Here is an 18,535-nt window from a genome sequence, read left to right on the forward strand (position 1 = left end):
TATATATATATATATATATATATATATATAAACATACATATATACATGCATATATATATATGATACATATGCATGTGTGTGCATGTGTATATACGAATGCTTTATATACATACAAAGACACCCACACACCCACATATATATATATTATTAGTTTTTGTCAAATTCTAAGTGCTTTCACACAAAACTGCAGGTCCGTAGGTAACTCCTGTAGTATCCTCAGCTACTAAATGACTATGCGTACACACACACACACATGCACGCACTCTTATATTTGCTGAGAATAAAAGATTATACACACAAACACAAACACACACACACACTTGCATGCACACATGCACAAATGCTCACACAGAGAAAATTTTTGTAAATGCAAACATAGAAAAAAGCAGACTTTTATTCAAAGAGTTTTAAATTACACTCAAGAAAACAGAATTTTATGAGTCCCATATTATACATCATCGGATTAATTCAATAGATTCACTTCATATGTATATATATTTCAGATTGGAGCCATAAAAGTATGGTGCTTCTCAATATTTTGATCATATTCATTTTAATGCTATAATAAAATGAGTAAAATACATATCTATGTTGCATATGTGATTGCTGTATATACAAAGGAAAATGAAATGAGATTTGCTTAAATATGCATAAATGAGTTCTTGGCTAAATTAGAATTAAACTGCACCTGTATTTTGAAATGATGATAGTTATGCAAGTAAATTAACCAAATAGATTGAAATGATTTCAGAAATTTTGAATAAAAAAAAAATTATTCTCAACTATTTTCAATTACTATTTAATATGAGAAAAGTTTCATGAAAAAGAGAGAGAGAGAGAGAAAAAAAAAATGGTGAAATTGAAATTTTACATCTTGAAAAAGTTTCTGTAATATAAAGTTACTGTATGAAAATGATTGTGGCTGATGTTAAGACCAGAGATGAAAAGCAGAGAGGGAGAGAAAGAGAAACAGTGAGAGATTATATATGTATATTTGTGTGTGTGTGTGTGTGTGTGTGCATGTGTGCGTGTATGTATATATGCATGTCTATATGTGTGTATATATAAATGTGTATATGTGTGTATATATAAATATATGCATGTGTGTATGTATATGTATGTGTGTATATATGTGTGTGTGTATATATAAACGTGTGTGTGTCTTTTATTGTTTTTTTTTTGTATTTACTTGTTTCGGTCATCCAACAGCACCAACCTGAAGGATTTAGTTGAACAAATTCAGCCCAGTACTTATTTTATAGGTCTCTTTTCCCAAACCATTAAGTTATAGACACATAAACAAACCAACACCAGTTGTCAGGTGGTGGCCAAACACCCAATATTTTATCTCTCTCAGAAGAAGTTTACGTATCTGAAAAACTTGAATGTTTCACTCCTCATGGCAAATCAAATCTCCCTCAACTGGATGGTCACAACTGAAATCCCTCTGATTACAGGTTTAATCAGTATCGTTTGAGTAAACGAAAATGACTTGAGGTGGAGTAAGAACAAAGTATTATAGAAATATTCTCTTCTACTCCTCTCACCTGATTGCATTAGTGGAGAAATTTCATATAAATACACTTATGTGATGCACTTATCCTCCTCAATGAGTTTTGGGGCATAATTAACCTACTTGATACCCACTTTATAACCACCACCTGGTTTTTGGAAGCTTTTAGTGGTATTCATTATGTTGCAAACCTTCAAACTGGGATTTCTTTTTTCAGGATGCGTTAGTGCTATTATGAATTGCTTTCTACTGCTCTTTTGATATGTAGTGCATAGACATATGTGCAGAAATGGTTCCCCATTAAGCACCTGTAACTAAATTCGATAGGTGCCCTTGAGAGGCTCACCAGTGGCCACTGACAAGGCAACTTACAGAGATTGAAAAGGGGGTTAGTAGCAACACAAGTCATAGTTTCTGTCTCCTGCTGCCCCAGCAGTGTCAGAGATCCTGCAATGATTATGGAAATTGTTCATTTGAAGTAAAACAGTTTGATCAACTGAACTATCTGCTCAGTGAATTAATTAGCATTGAAGTGGCTGAGTATTCCTCAGGTACATGACTTTAACAAAATCCTCAGGCACAATCGTCATTTCAAAGTCTGTGACAAGGCACCACCTTTAGATTATGGGTCTATTCCATCTGAGTCACTTCCAACTGCGAGTGAATATCTAGTAAAGTCACAGAGTTAGTATGCCAAGATCTTAGCATCTGGTTTCCAAACATCACCCCAATTCTAGAAAGTTTTGTGTAGATGAGAAAGATTCTAGAAGAAATACTGAAGAATGTGTTATGGGAGTGGTAATGGTGAGGGTGGAGATGGTGGTAGTGGTGGTGATATTGGTGGCAGGGGTGGTAAATGAAATAGGACCAGTAAATATCTATCTCTTGTAAATACAATTAAATGTGCATATAGCAAGTGACAAGTAGACAAACTAGTTTGTTGCAAGTTACAATACAAAACAATCTAAGTAAAATGATAAAATTGAATTTAGAAAGATAGAAAATAAGCAACACATTTTATATAAGACACACACAACACAACACAACACACACACACACAAACAAACAAACTAACTATACTATACTCAGTTTAGAAATATATCATTTTCCAATTAACTAGCAATTGTTTTAAAATTCAATTTCTGTGTTTTATTAAATTAAATCTATTAACATATTAACAATCAATATTTTGAAGTTAGATACAAGCATTTCCTTATAAAGAGAAGACTTGATAAACACATCATGCTTCCATTTCTGTTAAACATGAATAAAACGTCAAGTAAATGAGTTTCTATTGATTCCAACAATGGGTACTTAGTTGTTTGGTTAACTATTTAACATATAAACCAGTCATATCCAGTCCAAATATTCTGTGTTATGTTCAAGATTAAAATCTTGAAACTATGAAGTGAATAAATAAGTATTGCATTTGACAAAGTAATCTGAATGCTAAAGGGTTAAAGCAAGCACATCCGGCCCAAATATTCCACCTCTAAATGTCAAAACTGCCCAGGTCTGGTCTAAATACCCTAATACCCATATCCAACCTTTTACACCTACACTACAATGTCATTCTAAAAATAAGCAATCACATAATTGAGACCTCAAAGCTATGGACAATACATGATTAATTCAAAACAATGTCGATAAATAAGCATTACATTTGACAGAGTAATCTGAAAGCTAAAGGGTTAAGTGAACTACCTGCCTATTGAATTAGTAAGTGGCTGAGAATTCCGTAGACAATGTAAATATCAGACAGTCAGCACAACATAACAACTGGACCTTGGAATTACAATTACAAGTCGGCACTGTGAAAGAACATGTAAAAAGAACCTGTGCCAGTGCCAGATAAAAAGCACTTATACTGGTGCCACATTGAATCACCCATGTTGGTGTCATGTAAAAAGCACTCAGCTCACTCTGTAAAGTGGTTGGCATTAGGAAGGGCATCCAGCCATAGAAACCACAATGGAGCCTAAGCATTATAATAATAATGATGATGATGATAGTAATGGTTTCAAATTTTGCCACAAGGGCAGCAATTTTGGGGGAGGAGATGAGTCGATTACATTAACCAGTGTTCAACTGGCACTTATTTTATCAACCCTGAAAGGGATGAAAGGCGAAGTCAACCTCGGCAGAATTTGAACTCAGAATGGAGTGACGGGTGAAATACTGCTAAGCATTTTGTCCAGCGTGCTAACGATTCTGCCTGTTCACCTTATTATGATAATGATGACAATGATGATGTTGATGATGATGATGCTGAATCCATCCAATGTATTCACAAACAGGATTTTGTCAACCTAATTTCACTCACAAGGCTTGGATCAATTGAAGATTAGAGTAAATGACACTTGCTGAAGATGCCTAGCAGTGGGATCAAACCCAGGACTTTGCAAGTGTGAAGCAAACTTCTTAAGCTTTCAGTTGTGATACATCCATAAAACAGGTGTACAGCACTTAGTTAAATGCTTCAACTAAATAAATTGGAAATGCAGCTACTTTGATATATTTTTACTTCGTTCTCCATATATAAATTAGCAATTTAAATCTCACACTACTTTTTCTTCTAGTTTTCTAATTTTCTTTCATTTTCATTTATATTTTATTTTTTTTAATGTATCAGTTTTACTTGCAGCCATTCAGCATTTTTATAAAGGATTAAACATCATACGTGATATTTTGATAATTGAGCGAGATTGGGATAAAATTATTTGAGGATTTTTTTTTTTTTTTTTTTTTTGCCTTTGGTAACATAACCGAACAGTTCTAAAATGTCTGGAATAACTGGTATTGAAATAATCACAATCTCTTTTCATAGTTTGCAGTTTAGTTCTTAGATGCAGAATATTATATAAGAAAAAAAAACAAAATATATGTTTTACTATTAAAAAGCTATGAGAGATGTTTTAGTTCTAGATAATTAATTATGCTAAGCTAGTAAAAATTCTTTACTCAAAATTACTTTTGATAACAAAATTGAGATAGTTTATTTGTTTATAAAGTTGTATAATGAAATAAAAATGTAACGACTGATGTTTGAATAATTGCTTTCCATTACAACTGTTGTTGCTTAAGAAGTCATTATTCATATATATTTATTTATGACAGCAATAAAATTCTTTATCAAATTCTTAAATTTTAAAATTTGCATTGATATGAGGCTATCAATATTGTAAATTAGTTCTCAATATTGTTTCTCCTGATATTCTCTTCAATCTTTTTGTCTTGCCTACTGAGATATATGCAAGCTATTTTACCCTTCTGTCTAAGGGACCTGAACACTTTCACACAACAGACTTTTAGTTTCCGTCTACCAAATTCACTCACAAAGCTTTGGTTGGTATGAGGCTGTAGCATAAGACACTTAACATAGTTCTCAAGGATATTCAGCATGACATGGAATGTAACAAGGCTGACCTTTTGAAATACAGACACTACTCATGTTTGTCAGCTGAGTGGGTAGGAGCAATGTGAAATAAAGTGTCATGTTCAAGAGCACAACATGCCACTGAGAAATGAACTCATGACCTTACAGTCATAAGCCAAATAATCTGAATACCTTAACCACTAAGCCATGTGGCGTCATATGCTTTTAAAAGCAAGAGTGCACAGAAGCAGAGCAGAAGAACACCTCAGCAGTGAACCAAACCACTGATTGGTCAGCTGGACTTCTTTTGGAGCTCAAATGTCACATGATGCTATTGTTCACAAACACACGCAATCATCACTGTCATTTATTTTTATGTTTGCAAAGATCAAGCAGAGTTTTATTAAGGTAGATGATGGTGATCCATCCATCCATATTAGAAAGCAGAATTCTTGCATTGCCAAGAAGAAGAAGAATCTCAAATAAATGACATCAAAAGATTTTTTTAAATTATTACAAACCTTGCATTTCTTCAGCAAGGTTGTCACACTTGCTTTTTTCAAATTCCTCATCAAGTATAGTGCGAAGGGAGGTGACACTGATTCCAGGAGAAAAATGAAAATTATAACCAAATTAAAATTACAAAAATTTTAAATTTCACACACACACACACACAGGTATTAATCCTAAACTGATTGTAACATATATTCTGGCATACAAGTCAAATTTTTCAGATTAAAATTTTCAGCCAAAAGGAAAAAAAAAGGGAGGTTCATTCATACACCAAAATAACTTTGAAGGACTAAAAATTCCAAGAGAAATGTAACCAGATTTGGGAAGAGAGTGATGATGTTTGAATGTTTACTCTACATCATTACACAACATACAATGTTGACATATATGCCAGAGTAAGTGGTATAGAATTATAAAATACATTTAATAAAAAATAGATAACTTCATATTAAAAATTATTCAGATCAAGTGAAATCATAATTAAGAACTGAAATTTTAACAAAATTTTCAGACAAATTTAATTAAATATTGGTTAGTATTGAACTTACCTGCCAGGTGATGAAGGTTCTGGTGTGTCTTTGTCTTGGGAAGATCCAGATCTGCTTGAGAGACTGACATGCCTTTCAATTTTATCCAACATATTCCTTAATCTAATTGTTGATTGGTGAGCTGTTTGCAGTTCTTCGTCAAGAGAGTGACTGTCAAACGGTGTTAACTTACCATTCTTGGAAGGCGAAGAAAGCTGAAAATCTTTCAATGGTTCTTCAAGTCTATCAACAATATCTTCTTGATAATTTGAAGATGCTTCCATATTAGATCCTCTGGAACAGTTACTAGTATGGTTGTTGTGGCAATGTAAATGTTTGGGCACTTGAAAAGTAAATGTTGATAAAGAATAATAATAATAAGTTCAAGATTAAAAGTCTTCAAATAAAATTTTCATGTAAATCTGGCAAATTGGTAAATTATACAATACCTTCAAATATCAATAAACTGTATACTAAACACAATTAACAACTAATGTCACAAAGCTCTATTTCTTTCTCTTAATAATCTCAGGCTTCGAGCCTTTTGTTGGAAACAATGCATAACAATCGTCCATGTCTAAGAGATGTTATGAAGATTTAATTTTCCAGGCTATTAACTTCATCTTTAGAATACATATTTGGTTCAATTTCTAAATGTCATCAGATGTCTTATTGCTGAATATATATGTGCATCTGTGGTTTGGTAGCAGACAGGAACATTACAAGCCTTAGTTACGAAATAACATTTCCTAAATTGTATCTTTCATTGGGGAACATTTATACGTGGAGAAATAAAGACACCTGATGACAACTGGAAATTGAAATGATCAACACATAGTGTTGTAAATATAAATATTGTAATGACATGCTATAAAGACAAGGTCACTAGTCCAGAAAATTATCACCTTATCCATTTAACAAGTATTTCAAATACTTGTTCATAATATTTCACAATACAGTGGAAGTCATAAGGATGAATAAAGAAAGAACTGGACATATAGCTCATAGATCTGGAGTTCAATTTCACTGTGTTGCTATATATTTGAAAAATATATTCAATTAGTACAACACGCATACTCTTTTCTATTCTAGACACAAGGTCTCAAATTTTGGGGGAGGGAGCAGTCAATTAGCTCAACCTCAGTATGCAACTGCTACTTAATTTATCGACCCTGAAAGGATGAAAGGCAAAGTCGACCTCGGCAGAATTTGAACTCAGAACATAGCAACAGGCAAAACACTGTTAAGCATTTTGTACAACATGCATACTGTCTGTTATAAATATGTACCAAACCATGTGAAGACAAAATTAATTATGACAAATGTTCTCATCCAGTGAAAGATTTATTTCTCCATCACTGAAATCATGTAAACAGTTGCCAAGCAAGCAACAGCTGCCAAAAGTGACTCCAGAACTTGGTAGTCATTTACATGACTCTACAGATATGTAATGACTGAGTCAAATAAAGAAGGGCAGCACCAACAGCTACTTTTCCAAAGTGTATGTGACTAATAGGAGGAAGGGATGAAAATATCTCCAGGCTGTAGACCGGACTTGAATATTTGCAGCAAACTGGATTCTGTAGGTGCTGCTGCTAATAATAATAATAATAATAATCATTTCAAATTTTGGCATGGAGCTAGCAAGTTTGGGGAGGGAGTAAGTCAATTACATTAACCCCAGGGTTCACTTGATACTTATTTTGTTGACCCTGAAATGATGAAAGGCAACATAGAACTCAGTGACATTTGAACTCTGTAAAGATGGATGGAATGGTACTAAGCATTTTGCCTGGCATGCTAATAATTCTGCCAGGATGCCTTAATAGTAATAATCATCATCATCATCGTTTAACGTCCGTTTTCCATGCTAGCATGGATTGGACGGTTCAACCGGGGTCTGGGAAGCCAGGAGGCTGCACCAGGCTCCAGTCTGATCTGGCAATGTTTCTACAGCTGGATGCCATTCCTAACGCCAACCACTCCATGAGAGTAGTGGGTGCCTTTTATGTGCCACCGGCACAGGGGCCAGAGGAAGCTGGCAACAGTCACGTTCAATTGGTGCTTTTTACGTGCCACCAACACGGAAGCCAGTTATGGCAGCGCTGGTATCGGCCGCATTTAGATGGTGCTTTTTACGTGCCACCGGCATGGGTATCACAACTACAATTTCCATTTGATTTTCATTTTGATGTTGCTGTACTTGACTCAATATGTCTCTTCAACTACAGCAGGTCGCCCTACAATCCAAGGTACTTTTGAATGAGCTGGGGTTGGTTATGGGAAACTGGTGTAGGATACAGCCGTGAACTCACTTTATTTGCCAGGTGTTTGCAGTCACAGCATATCTCCAGAGGTCTCAGTCTTTCATCATTACCTCTGTGAGGCCCAACATTCAAAGGTCATGCTTGACCACCTCATCCCACGTCTTCCTTGGTCCACCTCTACTCCAGATTCCTTCAACTGTTTGGGAGTGGCACTTCTTCACACATCTCTCCTCATCCATCCATAGTACATGACCATGCCCATAATAATCCATAGTACATGACCATGACCATAATAATCTGTAGTACATGACCATAACCATAATAATAATAATAATCATTTCTACTATGGGGACAAGGTCTGGAATTTGTGGGGAGGAGGATAGTCAATTACATCAACCCCAGTACTCAACTGGTACTTAATTTATCAATCCCAAAACGATGAAAGGCAAAGTCAACCTCGGTGGAATTTGAACTCAGAGCATAGCAACAGGCAAAATACAGCTAAGCATTTTGTCCAGTGTGCTCATGATTCTGCCAGTTTGTTGCCTTAATGATAATAATAATAATAATAATAATAATAATAATAATAATAATTATTATTATTATTATTATTATTGTTATTATCCTTTCTAATATAGACACAAGGCCTGAATTTTTCTCTTTTTTTTTTTGGTGGTGGGGATGTCAGTCAATTGTATCAAGTCCAGTATTGAACTGGTACTTACTCTATTGACCCTAAAAGGCTGAAAGCAAAGTCAGCCTCTGCGGCATTTGAACTCAGAATGTAAAGACAGATGAAATGCTTCTAAGCATATTTTGTTCAATGTGTAAATGATATTGACAGCTCACTGAATAAAATAGGAAAATTAATAAACTGAGAGGATATTACAGATTTCTCTTCTCAAATATGTCTTTAAGGACATTATACTTTTTACCTATTAAAAATATCTTACTGGATTTGTAAGATTTAAAACTCAGAATATATAAGACTTAAGACTCAATCCATTTTAATAATTTTGACAACTTATTTTTCACCAAAACTAAACAACACTGTCAGTACTGACAAAAATGTTCTGAAATATATTAATGTCAACCCAGTAGCTAAAGAAGTAATAAACTTTAATAGGTTCTGAAAAAGGAACAAACAACAAGAAGCCCCAGTAATTTTAATATCAAAAGTATTTTTAATAAAGAAATGGAGAACTTATGTTCAAACTTACCACAGATGTCAAAAGAATAAACTAAGTTTAATATATTTACAGTTCGAGAATGTGTGTGTGTGTGTAACTGAAATATGTTTGCACCACAGTTTAATGTATTTTTTTCCCCCTTATATATAATAAACTTTCTTCATATTTTGTTTCCTTCTTTAATAAGAAATAGTAATAACATGAGAATCAGCACAAACAAAAATTCTACACCAGGTTTGAATTTTTTTTTTTCTTCTTAGAAAATCAAAGACATTCCACATATCAAAGACAACATGATATTCTATACTGAAATCGAAGGAACAACAAAGAAAATTTGACCAACAAAAGAAAGTAAAAGCACAAAGGTTTTAAGTTCAGTTTACTTACAAATATCATTTTCCAGCCAGTCTAGAGAATCTTTTGATTTCCTCTCTCTAAAATTAAAAGAAAGTACAGCTGTGTGATTTATCTTTCTCAAATTGAATTATAACATACTTTACAATACTTTTGTCACCTACAATTCAGCATCTTTTGTTTTACTCCCAAAGAGGCAGCAGTCAGAGGAATACACTCATGTTTTCTTTACCCTTGAGTAGTTCTTATACAACATAAAATAATGGCATTATATGTGTTCTCTGTTTTTCTTTTACAGATTTGTGTTAGCAACCAGCTTACTATGTTTGTTTACCAAGTTGTGTGTGTGTGTATGTATGTCTATATATATATATATATATATATATATATATATATATATAGAGAGAGAGAGAGAGAGAGAGAGAGAGAGAGAGAGAGAGATAGATAGATAGATACATACATACATACATACAGATATATACAGATATATATATATATATATATATATATTAATATTTATCAGAGGTAACAGAGTGACTCAAGGTCTGAGAGTTTCATGGATTGGCATGTACTGAACATTTGGTAAGTACCAACACACAAAACTCTGAGACCTTGAGTCACTCTGTTACCTTTGATAAATATGTACCTATACTCATTTTTTGAGTTCTATTTTCCCTTTTTGCACCAACATACCCCTGTGTGTGTGTGTGTGTGTGCGTGCGTGCGTGTACATATAGCATGCATATATGAGGTAGTATCAAAAAGTTCCCAGACTAGATCTGCAGCATGCCAACAGATGGCAGTATATGACTGTGTGTGCAGTGAGAGCTAGCAGTGACCTTCATGAGGCAGTGTACCAAGTGACATTGCTGTGTTTACTTAACAAGTTGTGGAATTTGTGTTTTTATGATCACATGTATGCTGTAGTCTGTGATTGTTGTCATGGAAAGTAACTTGGAGCAAACAGCCAACGTGAAATTTTGTGTTAAATTTGGGAAGTCTACAATGGAGACATTGAGCATGCTTTGGCAAGCTTACGGAAAAGAGGCAATGGGTTGTACGGAATGTTTTGAGCAGTATGAGCACTTCAAAAGCAGAAGAACATCCCTAGAAGGTGATGAGTGAGCTGGAAGACCTGCCACAAGCATCACCCCAACAAATGTGGAGAAAAATCATCAGCTTGTGCATAAGGATTGTCAGAGGACAGTGAGTGATGTCTTAAAGTGTTTAAGGAAAGACATTCAGTAAAAGCGACCAAATCACTGAGCTCTCCTCACTCATGAGTTTCTCACCAAAGGGAACATGGTATTACTTCCACACCCGTCCTGTTCAGCAGGGACTTGCATCTCTTCCCCAAGAAGAAAGTGCAGTCAAAGGTCGCCGTTTTAATATTGTTGTCGAAATCAAAAGTGAATCACAGGCCTTTGACTCACTTACAAAAAACAACTTCCAAGCCAGATTTCAAAGTACTGCTGTGCAAGGTGACTATTTTGAAGGAGATGATGTTAAAACTTAGGTAGATAAATTTTTTTTTTTTATTAAACATAACTAGTTCAGGAACTTTTTGATACCACCTTATATATATATATATATATATATATATATATATATATATATATATGCACACACACACACATATTCTTATCAGTTTTCCTTGAGGGTTTACTGCCCATGAGGTCTTAAAACTTTGAATCATATTCTTAGCACACCAATAATTTACAGCAACTTTTCATCATGCATTAACTATATAAATATAAATCTTATTCTTCTCTAATCAGCGTATGTATACCTTTGTTTTTCTGTCTCAGAAATATTACTTGATAATATATTTTTAGTTCTTCATGAAAGAACAGCCTTAAGTAAAAAGTTTCTAAAATCTTATAGAAGAAAGTAAAAGGTAAAAAGTTATTACTGCAAACAATTGTTTGCAAAGCAAAATATAATAAGTAAGTATCAAATGAATTGAAGGAGTTCCTGCTAAAATTGCAACCAACTTCTCTGATCAGAGTCTACATCGTAAAAAGGAAGGACACATTAGACAATGTAGTTCTAGATTTACAGAAGGAGTGGACTGTCTGTTAGAATTCTTTTTACCATTGCTGCTAGTTTAGTTTTCGAAAATAACATAAGGCATTAAAGCAAATAACATATTTTGATATACTCATAGTATTCTCACTATATCAACTAGACTATCAGATGCTGTTATACACCACTGATCACAATGCACTTCCTTGCACTCTTGTAGCGTTTGAATGATGCCATTCCACTGGCTAGGCAGGCAGGACAACATTCTCCCTCAATGAGGTGCCAATCTGCTGCAGGGTTTCCAATTTACAACAGAATGGACTGGAACAATGTGAAACAAAGTGTTTTGCTCAAGAATACAATACACTGATGGTCTGAGAATTGAAACCACAATCTCGCAATCATGAATGCAACACCCTAACCACTAGGCCGCATGCCTTCACACATGCTTACCACAAGAAATCTTTAACCAATTGCAATATCTGTATGTATCACTATTCATGATTAAGAAGTCAGTAGCTTGGCAGAATCATAAGAACATCAGTCAAAATACATGCAGTGTTTAATAACACTGCTTTACAGTTTTAGGTTTAAATCCTACTAATATTAACTTTGATGACCATTTTTCTGTGATCAATAAAATATAATACCAGTTAAACATTGGGGCTGATTTCATAGATTAGCATATTTTCCAGCATGCAAGTCAAATTTTTCAGACCAAAATTTACAACCAAAAGACAAAAGGCTCATTTATACACCAAGATGACATTAGCGGACCAAAATTTCCATGTGAAATGCAGTAGGATTTGGAAAAATAGCAGTGATATTTGAACACTTACACTATGTTTAGAATCTTTACTATCTTGACTTTTATGCTGGAAAAAATGGCATATCTCTTTTGCAACGAATGCCTTGTACCTATCATACAAAGCATTGTACATTACTTTCCAAAAGACATACTGTTGTGATCTTAGAAATCAGCATACTGTTTTTGATAAATAACCCTTTAACATTCTGATTACTCTGTCAAATGTAATGTTTATTTATTCTCATTGCTTTATCATTCATTATCTTGTAGCTTCAAGATTTTAACTATGTGGTTGTTTATTTTTAGGATGTCATTGTAGGGTAGGTATGAGAAGCCAGATCTACCATGGTTTGAACATATAACAACTAGAATATTTGGGCCGGATATGGCTGGTTTAAATGTTAAAGGGTTAATACCCTTTACCAAGATAAGTGAAATATATAAAGCATCATTACATCTGCCTCAGGAAATTCCTATTTCTGGAATTACAGGGTGGTCACTAGAAAAGTGGAAAATTTGTGAAATGCCATTTTATATTTTCACAAGATGTATTTGAGGTAAACAATGGACATCACAAAGTGTGATATCATATTAACACTCACAAATGTTTAAAATGTTTGATAACAAACAATGAATCAGAAACCACTTATTACACAGTATATTGATGATCTAATTATTGCTCGTTAGTTTTGCCTTCAAATTTTCTGCTTTCTAGTGACCACCCTGTAGTTACACGCTTTCTCCAACTTACCACTTGGTATCCATGTCACTGGTTCAAAATGTATTCGAAACATCAACTGTTTTGATATTAATCAAAACAGTTGAGGTTTCAGATATTTTGAGCCAGAGACAAAGATACAAGAACACTTAACTTGAAAATTTACCAGCTAAATTTTCTTCAATAGACATTTTTTTTTATCACCTTTGAAATGAGTAGTACATGTCTATATTTGTAATATATTGACAGCAGTACCGCCTGACTGGCTCCTGTAGGATTTTCGAGCGAGATCGTTGCCAGTGCCCCTGGACTGGCTTGTGCGGGTGGCACATAAAAGACACCATTTCGAGCGTGGCCGTTTTCGTGCGGGTGACACGTAAAAGCACCCACTACACTCTCTGAGTGGTTGGCGTTAGGAAGGGCATCCAGCTGTAGAAACTCTGCCAAATCAGACTGGAGCCTGGTGTTGCCATCCGGTTTCACCAGTCCTCAGTCAAATCGTCCAACCCATGCTAGCATGGAAAGCGGACGTTAAACGATGATGATGATGATGATGATGATGTGCAATGTACAGCTGGCACTTGATCATTCATTAAGAATCCTGGTAAGACTTAATGCATAAACTTAATCCTAACAAGGTCTACTCAACAATGAAATATATTTTATATCTTAGGAGCATATTGTGTAGAAACCATAATGAAGTAAAAGTGATATAATGAAAGTAACATGGTTGGCATGAAAGCCAGTGAAAAACCTCTATCCACAATAGCTACATCTTTAAAAGTTTCTGCAAACAAACCAAAGCATATTCTTTTGTCTATGGTTATTGTTACTAATCCTAGGTGTTTATTACTGTATCAGACCTGTGTTTGAAATGCAATAAAAGAATAAACTTGTTCTAGACACATTCAGTATGCAAGATTATTGATCACCAATATCTCAAATATTAAGTTGGTCCAAAACCTGTAAGCAATAGGAAGGATAGCTTGGTAATATAATGGTATGCATTATAAGATATTTCCTAAAATGTCAGTTGATAAATTAGAATTATTAGCTTTAAAATGAATAACTGATATAGAACTCAAAAATAATGACCATACTGCAGGAATTTATGAAGTCTTACTTGGATATGAACCTTAACCCCAAACCATAATATTCATCATGTAACAAGTGATTGGAATCATTAAAATTCTCAGAGCTGAATAAGAATAGAATCAGCAATTTCACATAAATAGCCAATATACATCATAAAATCATAGTCAATCATTTCAGTTAGTTGTACAACGCTATAATATCTCTTGTGGGGATACAACTCTCCAACATCTTCGTACAATTAATTTCAGCATGAACACATTATCAGGTCTGATGTCTCGTTTAAGATAAGTTTAACAAGAAAATGGATTATCTTTTATCCTTTACTTGTTTCAGTCATTAGATTCCTGGGCCAAGCTCTGTGTTGTGTTCTTGAGCAAGACACTTTATTTTCACGTTGCTCCAGTTCACTCAGCAGTAGAAATGAATGAGTTGCAACGTCACTGGTGCCAAGCTGTATCAGCCTTTACTTTCCCTTGGATAACATTGGTGGCATGGAGAAGGGAGGCCGGTATGCATGTGTGACTGCTGGTCTTCTATAAAACAACCTTGCCCAGACTTGTGCCTTGGAAGGGAGCTTCCAACAATTGAAGCTACAACAGATACTCAGCATACAATGGAAAGATCACATTACCAACAATGAGGTTCTTCACCCAACCTCACTACCAAGTGTTGAAGCCACCATTCTTCACCATCGTCTCCACTGGGACTGGCCCTCATGCCAGTGGCACGTAAATGCACCCACTACATTCTCAGAGTGGTTGGTGTAAGGAAGGGTATCCAGCTGTAGAAACTCTGCCAGATCAGATTGGAGCCTAGTGCAGCCATCCGGTTTGCCAGTCCTCAGTCAAATCGTCCAACCCATGCTAGCATGGAAAGCAGATGCTAAACGATGATGATGATGATGATGATGATATATATATATATATATATATATATATGCAGTTGTACATTTAAATGTAAACACAAGAAATACTACGTATGTATGTATATATGTACATACACAGGCATATATGTATGTACATAAACAGGCATGTGTATGTATGTGTTTCCTTGTCCTGACATTATCGGGTAGTTTGTAAATGATTGTCACATAAGCAGAGTTGTCTATTTGCAATATTCTGCAAGAGCATATCTGACCACAGGGAAATATTGCCTTGCTTGGAAATAGATGAGGGTTAGCCACAGGAAAGATACCCAGCTGAAGGAAATTTGCCTCAGTAATCTTTGTCTGATTGATGCAAGGAAGGAAAAGAAGACATTAAAATGATGATGGTGATCTGATGATGAACAATTAAGAAACTGTTTGAAATTAAAACAAAACTGGTGATTAGATTTTACTTCTCATTTTTAGCTGCACATTAAATCTAGTCTCTTGGGAAAAATGACAATATAAATTGAACTATCCAAAATAATATAAATTATATTCCTAAGTATACACAGGTGAACTTGATTCATTTACATATATCATAACAAACAGTATCTGAGTCTTTTAGAAAAGATTTATGACTGTTTCTCAATAGACATGAACTTTTATAAAGAAAAGAAAAGTTACAATCAAAAGTGCAGAAAACTTATTAGCCAATCTAAAATAAGATAATTTATTAATGAGTTCCATTAATTCTGGGAGATACCATTAGAAGTTAACACTTTCAGATATCCATCATCATCATCATTTAATGTCCACTTTTCCAAGCTTGCATGGGTCAAACTGAATTTGTTGAGGCAGATTTTCTATAATTAGATGCCCTTTCTGCCACCAACACCTTCACCTGTTTTCAAGCAAGGTAATAACTTACCCAAACTGGACATGTTTTTCATGGACGAATGAAGGAATGAAGGAATGAATGAATGAATGAAGGAATGAATGAATGAGTTAGACAAAATTTTTGAATGCAGGTATGGCTGCATGATTGTTAGTTTTAAAATCATTTGGTTTCAGGTTCAATCCAACAGCATGATAATTACTAAAGCTCTCAGTTAATGAATCATGTAGCAATTAATTTTTAATTATAAGCTTGATATCTTCCTTAATTTGACTGTAATCAATTATAAACCTTAATGAAAAGCAAAGCTCTCAAATTGATTAAACATTGTGCAATTAGTCCTTTATTATTAGCTTGGTACTTTCTAAAGTTTGTTTTTTTTCATTTCTAATGGGATTTAATTTTTTTTCCAGGTTTCTAATGAGATTTGATTTTTATCACTATATAACTTTGTGTAACACAAAAGTTCTTATAGCAACTTTGGTGAGTGACTTTTACTGTTGCTTCAGGTTGACTAGTCTTCTGAGTGAAACTGCATAGATGGAAACAGCAATAGTCCACCAAATGAACTGCATCTAATAAGTCACAATCCCTTCACCCTTTCTCTCTATTAGTATTAAGATCTTGCAATGATTAGGGACACTACCTTTGCTCTTCTAACAAACCCACAAAAAAAGACTTACAATGCTTAATTACTGGCATATGCTATGAGGGCAAAATTGTCAGAATATAGTAGTTTCCATGGGCTTCCAATCTTATTCCTTTGTTACGGCCTGCAGGAATCTATGACAGAACAAGAAAAAAAAATTCCAGGTGTGGAAGCAAAACTTGAAATCAAAAGGTCTTAAAGTTGACCTAACAAAAACAAAGGACTTAGTAAGCAAGAAATCAGACAAGACTATCAGCTTCAGGTAAATGCCCCTGCTCAATATGTAGGAAAGTTGAAGGCAAACATTCCATTCAGTGCAGCCATTCAGAGATTCCATTCAGTGAAAGCTACACTTAACACACAAGAGGTGCAGTGGAATAGTAGGAAGGTTAACAGAGAAATTAGTGTTTGGAAAGTGGTTGGCATAAGGAAGGGCAACCAGTAGTAGAAACCAAGTCAAAAATAGACAGTGGAACCTGGTGTGGCTGCTGTCTAAACCAGCTCCTGTCAAGCCATCCAACCCATGCCAGCATGGAAAACGGGCATTAAATAATTATCATTATTATTACTTGACTTGACTCAAGATTGGTATTAATCTGGGGAAGATTTATTTAAGTAGTGGTTGACAATCTGTAACCTTAGGTCTTCACATGATTTTATTAAGCCATCAAGTGCTTAAAATTCTCTTGATGATTTTTCTTGTTCCTAAGAGGCAACCTTTCTACAGGACATTCCATTCCAGTCTCCGTTATCCATTTGTTTATGTCATCACTAACAGTCCCTAATGCACCAATTATCACAGCAACAAGCTTTACAGATTTCATGTCCCAAGTATTATTAAATCATTTGCACACCAGGTGAAATGTTTAGTGGAATTTCACCCATCTTTACATTCTGAGTTCAAATTTTGCCATGGTCAACTTTGCCTTTCATCCTTTCAGGATCAATGAAATAAGTATCAGTTGAGTACTTGAGTCAATGTAATTGCCTTACCCTGTCCCCCTAAATCACTGGTTTTGTGCCAAAATTTGAAATTATTAATATTATTATTTAACATCTCAGAGCTCTCAGTCTTACTTGCTCTAGGTGATTCTGTGAGAGCAGACAGCAACCTGTTGCCAGAGGTCTCACAGGGTCTCTCTCTGCAAATTACAAGCTTTGGTATCTGGATGTTGACTTACTATGGCAGACACTCAATACCTAAGCACCAATCCAAAAATCCTAGTTGTCTCCTATAGAGCAGTTTTGGGGCCTACTCTGCCCTCATGTCAATTCCAGTTTCTCTGACATATTTCTTGAATCTGGTAGTTAGTGCTCCAAGTGTCCCTACAATTACTGGAATTACAGTTACTCACCTATTATTATTATTATTATCATTATTCAGTAGTTTTATTTTTATAACGTGCTTTCACTTCACTACCGAGCGCAGCTCTGTGCGCCTTGGGTATGTGCTGTGGTTTGCTGTGGTGCTCTTATGTTTACTGTATTGAAAGTGTTTTGCGTAGAATGTGTGCAGTACCCAGTAGTGCAATTTTCTGTATGTTATATATATTTGTAAGTCCTGGTGTTTTTGTTATGTATTTGTCTGAATATTTTTTTATTATACCTAAGGCACCTACTATGATAGGAATTGTTTCTGTTTTTAGATTCCACATTCGAGTTATCTCTATTTCCAGGTCTTTGTATTTTGAAAGTTTTTCCATTTCTTTTAGAGAAACGTTGTCATCTGCTGGTATT

General features: G+C 34.7%; 1 protein-coding gene across 1 annotated transcript in view; it reads right to left on the bottom strand.

Annotated features, from left to right (window-relative positions):
* LOC106873657 (katanin-interacting protein) overlaps positions 1-18,535 on the bottom strand; it is a 551,631-nt gene that overhangs the window by 378,491 nt on the left and 154,605 nt on the right. The window contains exons 18-20 of the mRNA XM_052977029.1: positions 9,774-9,820; positions 5,951-6,272; positions 5,411-5,487 (exon numbers count right to left, since the gene is read on the bottom strand). Of these exons, the coding sequence (XP_052832989.1) occupies positions 5,411-5,487; positions 5,951-6,272; positions 9,774-9,820 (446 nt within the window). The remainder of the gene's footprint in view (positions 1-5,410; positions 5,488-5,950; positions 6,273-9,773; positions 9,821-18,535) is intronic.

Source organism: Octopus bimaculoides, chromosome 2 (genome assembly GCF_001194135.2).
Source record: "Octopus bimaculoides isolate UCB-OBI-ISO-001 chromosome 2, ASM119413v2, whole genome shotgun sequence".
Lineage (NCBI taxonomy): Eukaryota > Metazoa > Mollusca > Cephalopoda > Octopoda > Octopodidae > Octopus > Octopus bimaculoides.